The following is a 15,556-nucleotide window of genomic DNA, read 5'->3' as shown; positions in this document are numbered from 1 at the left end:
TTTAAAACAAATGTGCTTTACTGTGGCTGCGATACCATGCAGGTAGTGGGCTACGCACATACTCATAGAACTGGAGTTACATCCAGTAACTACTATATTCCACGAGCAAAGCTACCAATTTTTCTGCTGTTGGCTGCAAAAACCAACACAAAATCTTCATCTTGCTTTACTGTTTATTTTGCAGGTTAGCCTGTTCAGAATCAGAAATCAGAATCAGAAATACTTTATTGATCCCCGAGGGGAAACTCTTTCGTTACAGCTGCTCACTATCACGTCACACAGGACAGTCAAGAGAACTTGTGTGAACGTTAAGCCTCATTTGAAGCCAATTACATAACCAGAGCAGTAGGTTAGATGTGGAAAACTGTTTTTTCACGTTGCTTTTTGTGGAACTTCATATTGCACCGCTAACGTTAGCTCAACTGGCTTTGTTGTTACAAGACAGTCCCCTCTGCTCTCGCCGGTGTTATGTCCCAACTGGTTTTCAAACTAACTGGTTCCCCTAACAGCAGATTACATTTCTTTTTTGGTAGGTGGCTGTGATGTAGTGCTCACTAGTATGTTTGCGAATGTGTGATGAATCTGGTGACAGAGGCAGACCACAGCTGCTGCTGCGTGTGTGTGTGTGTCTATTGCTGCCGTATGAAAATGTACTTGATGGACATGTCCCGTGGTAGTACACTGAGTATTGTACTCATATAATATACTTTGGGTTTTCTGCCAAATAAATGCTGTTGAGATGCCTAATCGTACCCTTTATCTAACTCTGAGAATGAATCACATTACATTTACTAATTAACCTACATTATGGGGCAGGCTACTCCTCCCAAAACACATGTAGGCCTATACCTCATTTTCATTCCTATTTGGAGCCAATACACACATCCAGTTGTAATCATTTTTCTTTCTTAAGATACGTCCCCTGACATTGCCAATAGAGTGAAAAGAGGTAGAATCATTTTTTGAGTGGAGTATCCCTTTCATTTTTGTAATAACCTGATAAAATACCATCACCGTAAAAAAACGTACAAAATACTTTGATATAAATGTTAGGTGTATCGCCCACCCCTAGTGGAACATCATATTTTTCTTATGGGAGACAGTGGTGAATATTCACTTATGGAAATCTTGAAGAGAGTTACTTTCCTTGCAACTAAAATTCAGTACCATGCACTGTGCACCTAACTTAACACATCAGTACCTCTTGGCATCTACTTTAATGGCCACACAACAGTTCTGTGCTGCCTCTGAGACTTTGTCTTCCTCCCAGCTGGACATCAGCTGTGCTGACTGTTCATCTTCCCCTGAGAACAGAAAAAGTGACAGTAATGAGTCATCTAGTTAAAGCTCACTGTCAATACATTAAACCATCCTGTCAGAAGTTGGATACTTTCTAGAAAGCTGCAATGGTGACATGGCTAACTAACACCGCCACTGCTAATACTGGTGCCTATGATGCAACAATGACCCAACTCAAACTGGTGACGTTTTAGCTTACCCGGCTAGAATGAAGTTGATCGGCTATCATTGACTGTACCCATCTGCCCGGATCTCTCCAATCATAATCTGACTAATGTCACATCACTAACCGATTTGTAAAATCGTTTAATTGGGCTACCAAATTCAACTAGCCTGTGCTCCTTCTAGCATTAAGTTAATCTGGTTAGGCTATTAGGGACACCAGGCGCTGTTGTAAAGACATTGTCATTTCTTCTTAAAACAACGTCACACAGGCCAGTAACCAACACTACTAGCTAGCACATCATAGTACATCATATTTAGGTAACTACGTTTCTGTCTTCTTGTTTTCGGTGGGTCATTTTCCTCAAACATGCGTAACGACACTTCTTATTTCTTTGACATCTGGTAGGCTATGCTAGTGGCTTAGCTTAGTAGTTACAACTACAACGGCTAGCTGGCTAGCACCCTAACGCTATCACTTCTTTCTCACTTGTTACCTCTGCAGACCTGCATTAGCTAACTGGTTAATCAACACACATACCTGTAATGACAACGACAAAGACGAAACTCCGCTGTTTAGCCGAGTTAATGGCATCAGGAATTGAGCCTTCAAACCAAAGCATATTTACGAGTTGTGTTTTCTGTCTCTGGTTTGGTGACGCTGTTAACCAGCTAAGCTACATCAACTCATAAAGCGAAGTCAGCCCGTCAGTTTCTACTTCCGAGCCATCCGAAACATCGAGCGCTGCGCTGATCAGCTGGCAGGAGTGAGTCGCTTCAGGGACAAACACGACGAGGGTCATATAACCGCTGTCGTATTCGATATGTTCGGAATCGCACACTACATAGCGCTGTAAGTATGAAGTCAAATTGAGTATGTAGTGCGTTGAGGATTGTATGTACGCGAGTAGAAATGCCTAGACGTATACTAGATTTGCAAGATTTTTTGAGTATGCGGCGTAAGTTTACTGCACCCAACCACCCCAAAATGCATTGCGTCTTATCAGTGTCAAATGGCGGAGTGCGAGACAGACGGTTCTAGAGCGACTTTCTAAGGAATGAACGGTCTCTTTATATGGAGAGAAATTAAACCAAAAATGGTCACAAATGTGTACAACTATTTTCAAGTCATTTTGGGTACTCAAATGCGTGTTCCAGTCTATGGTTCCAATCCACACACAAGTACCAAGCAATTTGAACACATGTAAAACAGCTAAAATGCACAAATCACAACCTGAATAAATATGAATATTTTACGTAGAGATATTATTTTAAATTTACTTTGAAAGAGTTTCCCCTCGGGGATCAATAAAGTATTTCTGATTCTGAAATATTTGTGACATTCTTTGTATTTATTGACAGATTGTTAAATGTGTGCTTGGACGATACGAATGGATCAGGTTAAATTTGCGTGTGGGGTTTTGAGACTCTTTTCACGGTCTCCAACTCCACACAGAGCCACAAATTCATGCTGCGTTTAAGTGCTGGTGGAAAACTTCGGTACTTCCTGTTTAATTTCAAAGTGGGAAAGACGTTTTTCTAAATAGACAGAATAACTTGTCACCCCTCGATTACAACACATGCATTTACCAACTATAGACTATACAGTAGCCTTTAAATGTAAATAACTAAGCTACTGCTAGGTGGTGGACTTGTTCTTCTACTGGAAAAACAGCCAGTCCAGGCTGTTGTGTCGAAGTCAGTTCCCCCATACCGAAGCGCCCCCAACCAGCATTCACTTTTTGCCTGGACTGGCTGTTTTTCCAACAGAAGAACAAGTCCACCACCTAACAATAGCTTTTTAAACCATATACAATTTTTTTTGCTTTTATTGTTATATCTACTGTAACATTGCAGGGTAGCTAGGCGCAAGAACAACCAGGAGGCAATATGCGTGTTGATAGCCCAACGGAACCCAGATTTATTTCCGTGCTGCAGCAACGGCTAACCCGAGGTTGAGGTGTCCCTGGTAAGACAACAAAACAGGGTGGCTAACCTGCTGGTTCTCTGAACTTGTAACTTTACTTCTCGTTAGCTAATTCTCCATTAGCATGTCTGTGGAGTTGGGCATGGTTAGCAATCTGCAGAGGGAGAGGTGGGGGCGTGGCCTAGGTGAGCAGTGTCAGGGAGAGCTAATTATCACAGCTGTGTCTCGTTGTCTAATTATGCTCTCCCCTTTATATTCAGTAGCGTGCTGGACCTGGGCTCTCTCTCACACGCACGGACTGATCCAGACAGAGAAATAGACTGGAGAAAGATGTCATTTTTGCATGGATGTTGTGGAGGAGTTGGACCCGTGAGCAGCCGTGACAGTGGCGTGGTTCAAGAGTTTTGCGTTTAAGAAGTTGCATTTGTGTGTGTGAGCAGAAGGTAAATAAAAGAAAACGTTACCTGCCAATTGTGTCACATTGTCTGTGTCAAGCCAAGGACTGACGGTAACAAGGGTTATGTTACAATGTCCCTTGTCTCTCTCACTCGTCTCTGATGATCTGGAGCATAATGTAGTGACTTAAACACATAACCCCCTTTTTCCCTCCCCGGAACTACTACTTAGCCAATTACCCACTACGGTGGACACCTCCCTCAATAAAACCACTGCAAAAACAACACACATAAACAGGAACTTATACCCAGCATTACACTGCTCCCCCCCTTTCTGATTCTCCTCATCCAGAGGAGCTAAACTTAAGTCCATATAACGCTGGAGAACCCTATGCTGTCTTTTGGGCCGAGGAGTCCCCCTCGCACTACCCTCCCTGAAATCCTGTGTGGGGATAACTGCTCCAAGCAGTGTGACTTGAATGTCCATCTGCTGTCAGCTAGAAGAACACAGGGTCCCCTTCACAAGGTGCTGTGAGGAAGAGGCCCCCTCTGCAGGACGTGTCCAAACAGCCGTAGGAGACTGGCAATCCGGTTTGTAGTTTGGTTGGCTCGTTCCTCGGTAGGGTGTCAAGCGGTCGCAGTGTATCAGCGACACAGCGACAATAATAACTTAATAAAGATCCGGGCCAGAACCCGACCTCCAGTCTCAACATCAAATCTGGCCCAGCACAGACTTTTTAAGATGGCTCTTCGGCATGTAAGATCCCTCTCTAACAAAACGTTTATTTTAAATGACTTTATCTCTTCCACCGAGTTAGACTTTATATTTTTAACTGAATCCTGGTTACGTCCTGGTGATCACAGTCAGCTGGCTGAATTGTGCCCTCCTGATTATGACTGCTTTAGTTGCCCTAGGGTCTGTGGTCGAGGTGGGGGCCTCATTACTGTCCCCTTCTACAAATTATTTTTAACAGCTCGCTGTCTACTGGCTGCGTCCCTGATTTCTTTAAAACAGCTTGTGTCCAGCCAGTCTTAAAAAAACCTGGGCTTGATCCCACCCTCCTGGATAACTACCGCCCAATATCCAAATTGCCTTTTATTTCGAAGATTCTCGAAAAACTTGTATCTAAGCAGCTCCTTGCTGCTGTGGAAAACAATAATACCTTTGAAAAGTTCCAATCTGGCTTTCGTCAACACCACAGCACTGAGACAGCCCTTCTCAAAGTCACTAATGACCTTTTAATGAATGCAGACGCAGGCATGTGTTCAATTTTTGTGCTGTTGGACATAAGTGCTGCCTTTGATACAATTGATCATGGCATTCTTTTAGATAGACTGAGGCACTGGGTGGGCATATCTGGCACTGCACTAGACTGGTTCGCATCTTATCTGTCCAATAGGAAATTCTGTGTTAGCATTAATAACTTCAAGTCATCCTTTTCCCATATCAAGTACGGTGTGCCTCGAGGTTCAATTCTGGGACCAATATTGTTCTCCTTATACATGCTTCCCTTGGGCGATGTAATCCGCAGACATGGTATTTCTTTTCATTGTTATGTGGATGACACACAGTTGTACCTCCCTGTCAAGCCCACTGACCTTAGTACGCTGAGTTCTCTGCAGGACTGCCTGTCTGACATAAAAAATTGGATGTCGATAAATTTTCTTCAGCTCAACTCAAATAAAACTGAAATCCTTGTTATTGGGCCCCAACACATCACTAAACAAATACTGCCATCCACTGGTAACCTGTCACAACATATCAAGCCTGTTGCACGAAATCTTGGTGTCCTGTTTGATAGCAATTTATGTTTTGAGTAACATATCACTAAGCTTGTCCAATCATGTTTCTATCACCTCAGAAATATTGCAAAAATACGATCTATTTTAAATCTTAGTGATGCAGAAACTGTTGTGCATGCTTTTATCTCCTCACGCCTTGATTATTGTAACAGCCTGTTCACTTGTCTTAATCAAAAAACTCTGACACGACTGCAGACTGTACAAAACTCAGCTGCTAGGCTGTTAACCAGGACCAAGAAGTATGACCACATAACACCTGTTTTAGCCTCTTTACACTGGCTCCCTGTTGGTTTTAGGATTGATTTTAAGATCTTGTTGATTACTTTTAAGGCTCTTCATGGCCTGGCCCCAGATTATATTTTAGACCTTGTAATCCCTTATGAACCTTCACGTAGTTTGAGATCTTCGGGCAGGGGTCTCCTGTCTGTTCCTGAGTCCAGGATGAAAACTAAGGGGACAGAGCTTTTGCTATCAGGGCCCCGAGGCTCTGGAACAACTTGCCCAAGAAATTAGGTTGTCTGAGTCAGTGTCTTCGTTTAAATCTCGTCTCAAAACACATTTTTATCTGAAATCATATCCTGATTTTACTTGAACTGGCTGTTTATTTTACTGTTTATTTTATTGTTTTTCTGTATTTCATGTGTTTTATTTCTTTATATTTCGTCAAATTCACTGTGTTATTTTATTTTTCTTGTTGTGAAGCACTTTGTACTTTGTTTTGATAAGTGCTCTATAAATAAAGTTTTATTATTATTATTATTATTATATTATTATTATTATTATTATTATTATTATTATTATTATTATTATCATCATCACCACAACTTGTCCCCGTCCTGCCAGCTTCACCCTGTAAATCACTGCCCCCAAACGTTCCAATACCAAGGACAGACCAGCCGCAGCAACCTCTGACCATTCTGGTCACTGGTTGGCCTCCAGCTAATGCCATACTGAACTTGGGGTCCCCCTGCTGTTCTCTGGCCCAGTCTGTTGTGTCTTCCAGCCGTATGGCCATATATCTTTCTTTTTTTTCCTTTTTTTTATTGACAGACAGACAGATGTACAGACTATAATAGTGCAGTGACCAACAATCTAGTAGTTCCATAATTCCAGAAGTGGAATTATAATTGCAGAAGTGTGTGTGTGTGTGTGTGTCTGTGTGTGTGTGTGTGTGTGTGTGTGTGTATATGCCCATTTATTACCATTGTCATCACCATTACCATCATTCACCCACCATCACTATTGTTGCATTAGTTAAGTTTTTTTTTTTTTCCCGATGTAATGATTACCATTGTCACACCACTCTCAATGAATCAATTAATTTTAGCTAGTGATATAATATAATATAATATAAGAGAACTCTCCCCCCCACATCTTTTCGGTACCTATGTTCTCCTATTCTTTTTTTTTTGTATGTTATGTGTAGTGTCTAAGGTGCATTAAAAGAAGGGGGACGTTGTGCAAGTGTGCCAACCTGGGACAGAGCTGCTGTCCCAGTGAACCACTTCTCGCCTGTCTCCCATGCCTGAGTGTTTGTGAGGTTTTTCAATGTATGTATATATATATTTTTCTCTTCTACGTTGTGGTGCATTAAAAACACATGAGAAGATTGGGGGGGGGATTGGAAATAATCCAATGGTTTAAATATAGTGGTATTGACAACCAGGTTAGTTATTCCAAAATAGCAATAATAATAACAATAATAATAATAATGATGATGCTGTTGATGATGACAATGATGATGACAATGGCAATGATAAGAGTGATAAGAGCAACAATAAATAAAACAATAATGACAATGATAACAAACAATAATAGCAATCATAACATTAACATTAATGAAATTAATGACAATGATGACAACAATAACAGCAATGTAGTAATATCTGTGGTTTGATTATAAGGTGGGAGGAGTTGGAGTTGAGGATAGAGAAGGGATTCAGAGTTGTAAGAGGTCAGAAAGTGTTGGATGACAGAGGTCGGTTTCAGATGAATAATTATAGGAGGGAGATGTATATTCAAATGTAATGAAGTGATGTGTATGTGTCACAGACACGCCAGGCTCCACCTCATCTCAGCCACACCGCTCCTCCTCACCTGAACACTAATCACCTGCACCTGTGACTCAGCACACACCTGGTTGCAATTAGCCACTCCTCTCCACTATAAATCTCCACTCTTCACCTCAGTCAGTGTCCGGTCTCGTTCGCTAGAAGGACAGAGCTACGCCTCCTACCTTCAGTTAACCTCGGACTCTCCTACGACGCTACTTCTTGATCACAGCCATCCAGCGCTACGAACCTCTAACTCGACTCCGGTTTTCTATGGGTAGCAGTTCTCACCCGGCTCCGGAGTGTCTTCTGTCTCCAGTGTGTGTGGCTCCCGTTCCCGTCGCCTCGTGTTCAGCTATCCAGCTCCTGCACTTCGCCACCGTCAGTGATACAAGGGACGGTATCTTCTCTACTCCTATAGACTCTCTATTTCTCTCTGTAATCAATAAACTCTCGAAATCTCCTTACCAGTGTCTCCGGGTTGGTCTGTCCGTAACAGAAGACCGGACCACACAACAGGATTGCAGCATGAGTGCCACGGATCCATTCCAGGAGCTGGTGGAGATCCTACGCCGTGGCCTCAACGCTCCACCATCATCCACGTCCACCTCCACCACTTCCGCTTCCGCTCCGGTCACTCCAGCAGTTCCGCATTGTTCCAGTCCCATGGCCAAACCAGCGCCCTTCTCTGGCTCGGCGGAGGACTGCAATGGATTCATTCTACAGTGTACCCTGGTTCTGGAAATGCAATCGCCCTTGTATCCCACTGAACGCTCCAAAATAGCCTTCGTTATCTCCCAGCTGCAAGGGAGAGCGTTACAGTGGGCCGAGTCCATCTGGTCACAAAGCGGACCCGTCACCCAGTCTCTGACGAGTTTCCTAGATCACTTCCACGAGGTATTCGGACGACCCGCCGGTGACTCCTCAGCTGGTGAGAAATTATATCAGCTTAAGCAAGGTCAGCGGTCTATCCAGGACTACGCCTTGGAATTCGGGTAGGTCTACTGCATGAAGAACAGCTGCATTTAATGGTTCTGGAGGGTTCGACTGCGGAGGTAATCTTAGGGCGGTCTTGGTTGGAGCAACATGACCCCATCATTTCCTGGGCTACAGGGGAAGTGCTGAAATGGGGCAAGTCCTGTTATCCCGGCTGTTTCCCGCGGCGACCACGACCGTCCTCGTATAACTTCCAGAGTCTTCCCGTGTGTGCCACGTCCATCGAGAGTCCTAAGGAGAAACAGTCAGTGGACATCCCGTCTTGCTATGCCGCCTATCAAGATGTTTTCTGCCCAAGGAGAGCCTCCCAGTTACCCCCGCATCGGCCATGGGACTGTGCAATAGACCTCCTACCGGGTGAACCAGTGCCCAATGGAAGAATCTATCCATTGTCCCTACCAGAACAGAAAGCCATGGGGGAGTATATTGAGGAGGCCCTAGCCCAGGGGTATATCAGACCATCCACTTCTCCAGCAGCCTCAAGCTTCTTTTTTGTGGCCAAAAAGGACGGAGGCTTGCGGCCCTGTATAGACTATAGAGCACTCAATCGGATTACAGTCAAGTTCCGTTACCCACTTCCTCTCATCCCTGCTGCACTGGAACAACTTCGTGGTGCCACAGTCTACACCAAGTTGGACCTCCGCAGCGCATACAACCTGATCCGGATACGGGAGGAAGACGAATGGAAAACAGCCTTCGTAACACCCACCGGCCACTATGAGTACCTAGTCATGCCCTACGGTCTGGCTAACGCCCCTTCCGTCTTCCAGGACTTCATCCATGAGGTGCTCGGGAGTTCCTTCACAAATTCGTCATAGTTTACATCGATGACATCCTGATCTACTCCCGGGCGAGGAAGACCATCGCCAACACGCTTGCGGAGGTCCTCGAACGCCTCGCGAAGCCATCAGCTATTCCTCAAGGCTGAGAAGTGCGAGTTCCATCGATCCTCCGTGCAGTTCCTTGGTTATGTCATCAGGAGCAGTGGCATCCAGATGGACGAGGGGAAAGTGGAGGCCATTAGGAATTGGCCCACTCCAACTACGATAAAGGAACTACAACGATTCCTGGGGTTTGCTAACTTCTACCGCCGCTTCATTCAGGACTACAGCAGGATAGTCCACCCTTTGACCAGTCTCCTTCACAACAAGCCTAAGTCTCTGTCCTGGCCACAAGCGGCACAGGAAGCTTTCGACCTCCTCAAGAGAGCATTCACCAGTGCACCGCTCCTCACCCATCCAGACCCCGAGAAACCATTCACAGTCGAGGTGGACGCCTCTACTACGGGGGTAGGAGCGGCGCTATCACAACTACAGGGAGACCCAGCCAAACTCCACCCATGTGCTTTCTCCTCTCGGAAACTCAGCCCGGCGGAGAGAAACTACGACATCGGTGACCGTGAACTGCTGGCTGTGAAGTTGGCACTAGAGGAATGGAGACATTGGTTGGAGGGCGCCCAACACCCATTCACCGTGTTAACAGATCATAAGAACCTAGAGTATCTCAAGAGAGCCAAACGTCTCAACCCACGCCAGGCACGCTGGGCCTTGTTCTTTACCAGATTCCATTTCAACATCTCATATCGCCCTGGATCCAAGAACCTGAAAGCCGATGCACTTTCCCGCCTACACGCTCCAGAAAGCACCACGGAAGACCCAGAACCCATTCTACCCGGCAAGTATTCGTTAATCCCATACAATGGTCAGAGGATTCTGTTCCTCCTCCAATGTCTCCACTAACACTCCGCCGGGCTGTCCCCCCAATCTTCAGTATGTTCCGAGAATCCAGAGAAATCAACTCATCCATACTTCTCACACCTCACTAGGCACTGGTCACCCAGGGGCCAATGAAACCCTCTTGCTGCTACGAGAACACTTCTGGTGGCCAAGCATGGCAAGGGACGTGAGAAGGTACGTGCAGGGTTGTACAGAATGTGCCATGTCTAAATCTCCGCGTCATCTTCCTGCAGGCAAACTATGTCCCCTACCGACGCCCAATAGACCCTGGTCACACCTAGGAGTGGACTTCATCACCGACCTCCCTCCATCAAACAACAACACCTGTGTCCTGGTAATCGTGGACCATTTTTCGAAGTCCTGCCGTCTCATCCCTCTTCGAGGACTACCTATGGCCATGGAGACGGCAGAATGTCTCTTCAACCATGTCTTTAGATACTATGGGATACCTGAAGACATACTGGTTCCGAGAGAGCGAGAGGGTCTGGGACGCAGCTCATCGGCAACTCAGAAGAGCACTCTGCAGGCGCAGGCTGACGGCTGACCGTAGGAGATCCAGCACTCCGACGTACCAACCTGGCCAGAAGGTCTGGCTATCCACCCGCGATATCAGGATGCGCCTGCCCTGCAAGAAGCTAAGTCCCAGATTCATTGGTCCCTTCACCATAACAGAACAAATCAATCCTGTTACATACAAGCTTCAGTTACCACCACAATACAAGATTCATCCTACCTTCCACGTCTCACTGCTTAAACCTTTCTATCCCTCTGTCTCCGTCTCTACAGAGCCTGGCGATTCGGCAGATCCCCCCTTACCGCTAATCGTAGACGATGGAGCCGCTTACCAGGTCAGTGAGATCTTGGACTCCCGACGCCGTGGTGGTCTTCTGGAGTATCTGGTGGACTGGGAGGGTTACGGTCCGGAAGAAAGGTCATGGGTTCCCCGACATGACATCCTCGACCCCTCCTTGTTGACTGAATTCCACGCTAACCATCCGGACCGACCTGCCCCCCGAGGAAGGGGAAGACCGCCGCGACGTCGGGGTCCTCGGTCCTCAGGAGCGGACCGTGAAGGGGGGGGTACTGTCACAGACACGCCAGGCTCCACCTCATCTCAGCCACACCACTCCTCCTCACCTGAATACTAATGGCCTGCACCTGTGACTCAGCACACACCTGGTTGCAATTAGCCACTCCTCTCCACTATAAATCTCCACTCTTCACCTCAGTCAGTGTCTGGTCTCGTTCGCTAGAAGGACAGAGCTACGCCTCCTACCTTCAGTTAACCTCGGACTCTCCTACGACGCTACTTCTTGATCACAGCCATCCAGCACTACGAACCTCTAACTCGACTCCGGTTTTCTATGGGTAGCAGTTCTCACCCGGCTCCGGAGTGTCTTCTGTCTCCAGTGTGTGTGGCTCCCGTTCCCGTCGCCTCGTGTTCAGCTATCCAGCTCCTGCACTCCGCCACCGTCAGTGATACAAGGGACGGTATCTTCTCTACTCCTATAGACTCTCTATTTCTCTCTGTAATCAATAAACTCTCGAAATCTCCTTACCAGTGTCTCCGGATTGGTCCGTCCGTAACAGTATGTTGTTGCGAGTTTTCCAGTTCATGAGGATAGTTTTCGTGGCGATGGTTAGAGCTATTAGGAGAATTTTAAAGTTTATAGATTTATCAGTAATTATTGTGAGGTCCCCTAGCAAGCAGAGAGAGGGCGATAGTGGGATGTGGCAGCCCACTAAAGTGGATAGTGTCTGTGTGACCTCTTCCCAAAACTGTTTGATGGGAGTGCAGTGCCAGGTTGCATGGATGTATGTATCTGTGGATTTCTGACTGCAATGTGTGCAAATTTCTGATGTAAAACCCATTTTAGCTAATCTATTGCCCGTGTAATGTGTTCTGTGAAGTGTTTTGTATTGTATTAATTGAAGATTAGCATTTTTGGACATAAGATAGATGTTTTTGCAAATTTGGGTCCAGAAGTTGGCATCAGGAGCTATTGAGAGATCATTTTCCCATTTTATTGTTGGCAAGTATATGGTCTGAAGTTGATTTGAAATGATTTTGTATATTTTAGAGAGAAGTTTCTTTCGGGATGGAATGTTAACCAAGTCTGATATTGCAGGTGGAAGTTTTAAGTTTGTGGCTCTGATTATTATTTTAGCCAGAACAGAAGATTTAATTTGTAGGTATTTTAAAAATTCATTGCTCCTGATGCCGAACTCCTGGGCCAACTGCGGAAATGTTGTTAATGTGTTGGATTTGAAAATGTGTTTAATGTGAGTGATACCTTTTTCATCCCATGTGCGGAAGTTCAGTATTTTTTTTTATTGCTTATGAAGTCAGGATTGTTCCACAGTGGGGTGAGGTTAGATGGAGCTAGTATAGAATTTGTGATTTGGTGAAATTTCCACCAGGCTGTCAGAGTGGAAGTTATTGTTACAGCGTTGAAACATGTGTGGTGTTTGATTGATTTAGAAAGGAATGGTATGTCAGCTATATTTAATTCTTTGCATAGTGACTGTTCGATATCTAGCCATATAATATCGGATTTGGTGGGGTGGATCCATTTGTATATGTATTGCAGTTGATTAGCCATTGAGTAGTAATGAAAATTTGGTGCTTCTAGTCCTGTTTTTTTGTAGTGTAGTGAATTTTATCCTTGGCATTTTATTTTTCCAGTAGAAGTGAGTGATAATGGAGTCTAGCGATTTAAACCAGGTGAGTGTGGGGTGGATTGGAATCATTGAGAATAAATAATTGATTTTTGGTAAAATTGTCATTTTTATTGCCGCTATCCTGCCAATTATGGAGATTGGAAGGTTGAGCCATCGAAGCAAGTCGTCTTCTATTTTTTTAGCAGTGGTGTGAAGTTGAGTGTTACCAACTCTGACAGTCTGGAGGAAATCTTGATGCCTAAGTAAGTGATGTGATCATGACATGTAGGTATAGGTGATTGGTGGGGTGCCACATCCCATTTGGTTTTATGTAAAGGGAGGATGGATGATTTGTTCCAATTTATTGCATAATCTGAGATCTTTGAAAAGGACTGGATTGTTTTAATTATTTCTTGAGTGGATAGTAACGGTTTTTGTATAAATAGTAGAATATCATCTGCATAAAGTGAGATTTTATGTGTTTGTTGTGGTGTTTCAATACCTTTGATCGATGGGTTTTGGCGGATAGCTACTGCTAGGGGTTCAATAAAAATGGTAAATAGAGATGGAGAGAGTGGACATCCCTGCCTCGTCCCCCTGTGCAGTGTGAAGCTTTGTGATGTTAGTCCATTGGTTGTGACTGTGGCAGATGGTGATGTCTATAAAATCTTGATCCAGTTAATAAATGACTCTCCAAAGCCAAATTTTTGTAATGCGGTGAATAAAAATTTCCACTTGACCCTATCGAAAACTTTTTCTGCATCTAATGTGGCAATGAGAGTATCTTTCTGTTGTACTGATGAGTAATGCATTAAATTGTATAATCTGCGAGTATTATTGGATGCATGTCTACCTTTTATAAAGCTGGTCTGATCAGGATGGATGATATATGGTATAATTTTTACAATTCTATGGGATAATACTTTGCTGATGATTTTTACGTTGACATTTATAAGTGAAATAGGAAGGTAGTTAGATGTGAGGGTGTGGTCTTTGTTGGGTTTAGGGATGAGTGATATAAGCGCTGTGTTCATGTGGGATGGGAATTTAGCATTTTGTTTTATATCTGTTATTGTTCTACTGAATAGTGGGAATAAGGTTGACCAAAAATGTTTGTAGAACTCAGCAGGGAAACCATCCGGTCCTGGTGCCTTATTATTTTGCATGTGTTTCAGCGCGGAGTGGAGTTCTTTTTCAGTGACTGGTAATTCGAGAGAGTTAGTTTGTTCCGGGTTGAGTTTTGGTAGTAGGATGTTATTGAGGAATTGGTTTATGTCTTCTTGGTTTGGGTCCAGATCAGATGAGTATAATTTTTTGTAGTATTCTTCAAATATTTTGTTTATCTCAAAGGGTTAGGGTTAGGGGTTAAGGGGTTAGGGGTTGGTTTAGGGGATTAGGGTTAGGGGTTGGTTTAGGGGATTAGGGTTAGGGGTTAGGGTTAGGGGGTTAAGGTTAGGGTTAGGGTCAGGGGTTAGGTTAGGGGACTTATAAACATAGGGTTAGGGTTAGGGGCAAAAAGGGGTTAACTCCCTGCAGGCAGTTATAATGCACTGGCACTAGTATTTCTTTGTATTCTAAGTTCATAAAATCAACAGGTGCTACTATGTGGTTTATAAAAAGTTTTAAAAACAACCAAAAGGAAAAAATTAGGGGAAACAACAAATCAGTGTCTGGGACTAAAATCACTAAGAAATGGAATAAATGATTACATAGTCTAACAGTCGACGGGGCTCAGTTAAATCTCCTGTGACGGGGAGAATTGAGACACCACCATTGATAATTCATAAAAAGTAAGTGCTCAGGTATAATTTGAGGAGAGCAGCTGGGTCAGAAAAACAAAAAGCAGACAAACAGAACTGCAGCAGGGCGGTAAGTGCTGGAAATAAAAAAAGGTAAGTGCTAATTAACCAAAGGGAGAAAACCGAATAGCCCTGTTGCAGCAATGTCCGCCTAAGGTCCTGACCAATACTCAGTTTAAAAGCTTAAAACTCCAAGCCGACCCCGTGTTAAAAAATGTGTTTTTTATTTAATTTTTTATATCTTCTAGGTAAGAGAGATCTCGCTGGAACCTGCCCGGAAAGAAGGGGAGAAAAGAAAGGAAAAGAAAAAGAAAAAGAAACTTGACCAAAGGTAAGGAGCACCGAGGTAGGTAAGGGAAATGTTCCCAATTGTCAGGGAAAATGAATGGGAGAGTATTGCCATTGTCAAAAAGTCACCACGGTGTCAATGTGGTCGACACTTGCCATACATTGAATTGGACATTCGGGAACATTCCTGACATTCGGGAACGCGGGCGCGACGACCGGCCGGATCCCGAGGGGGGCGTCCGCGTCCAATTTTTAGATTTGACACTTGCGGAGCCCTTTTTGACAAAGGGGACGTTCTCTGTCGCGCTCTTTTGACACGCGGGCTCGTTTTTGACGTTTCGGTCGCCGACGACCGTTCTGACGATTGGGAAGCCGCCGTGACGGACGGGAACGTCGTCGAACGTTACAGTGGAGGGGAAATATGTATTGACGAACGGGA

The 15,556-nt window shown here is 44.5% G+C and overlaps 1 protein-coding gene and 1 long non-coding RNA gene across 4 annotated transcripts in view; one reads left to right on the top strand and one right to left on the bottom strand.

Annotated features, from left to right (window-relative positions):
- Positions 1–3,189, bottom strand: part of ubxn4 (UBX domain protein 4) — a 37,339-nt gene extending 34,150 nt beyond the window's left edge. For all 3 annotated transcript variants that reach the window (XM_044217706.1, XM_044217707.1, XM_044217708.1), the window contains exons 1-2: positions 2,003–3,189; positions 1,202–1,304 (exon numbers count right to left, since the gene is read on the bottom strand). In XM_044217706.1, the coding sequence (XP_044073641.1) occupies positions 1,202–1,304; positions 2,003–2,084 (185 nt within the window). In that variant the 5' untranslated portion in view covers positions 2,085–3,189. The remainder of the gene's footprint in view (positions 1–1,201; positions 1,305–2,002) is intronic.
- LOC122885931 lies at positions 2,177–3,859 on the top strand. The gene is made up of 2 exons (XR_006380218.1): positions 2,177–2,314; positions 3,649–3,859. It is a non-coding gene; the product is annotated as an uncharacterized LOC122885931 (long non-coding RNA).
- The last annotated feature ends 11,697 nt before the right edge of the window (positions 3,860–15,556 follow it).

The sequence above is a fragment of the Siniperca chuatsi genome, linkage group LG12 (genome assembly GCF_020085105.1).
Source record: "Siniperca chuatsi isolate FFG_IHB_CAS linkage group LG12, ASM2008510v1, whole genome shotgun sequence".
Lineage (NCBI taxonomy): Eukaryota > Metazoa > Chordata > Actinopteri > Centrarchiformes > Sinipercidae > Siniperca > Siniperca chuatsi.
This window is presented reverse-complemented; position numbering and strand designations above follow the sequence as displayed.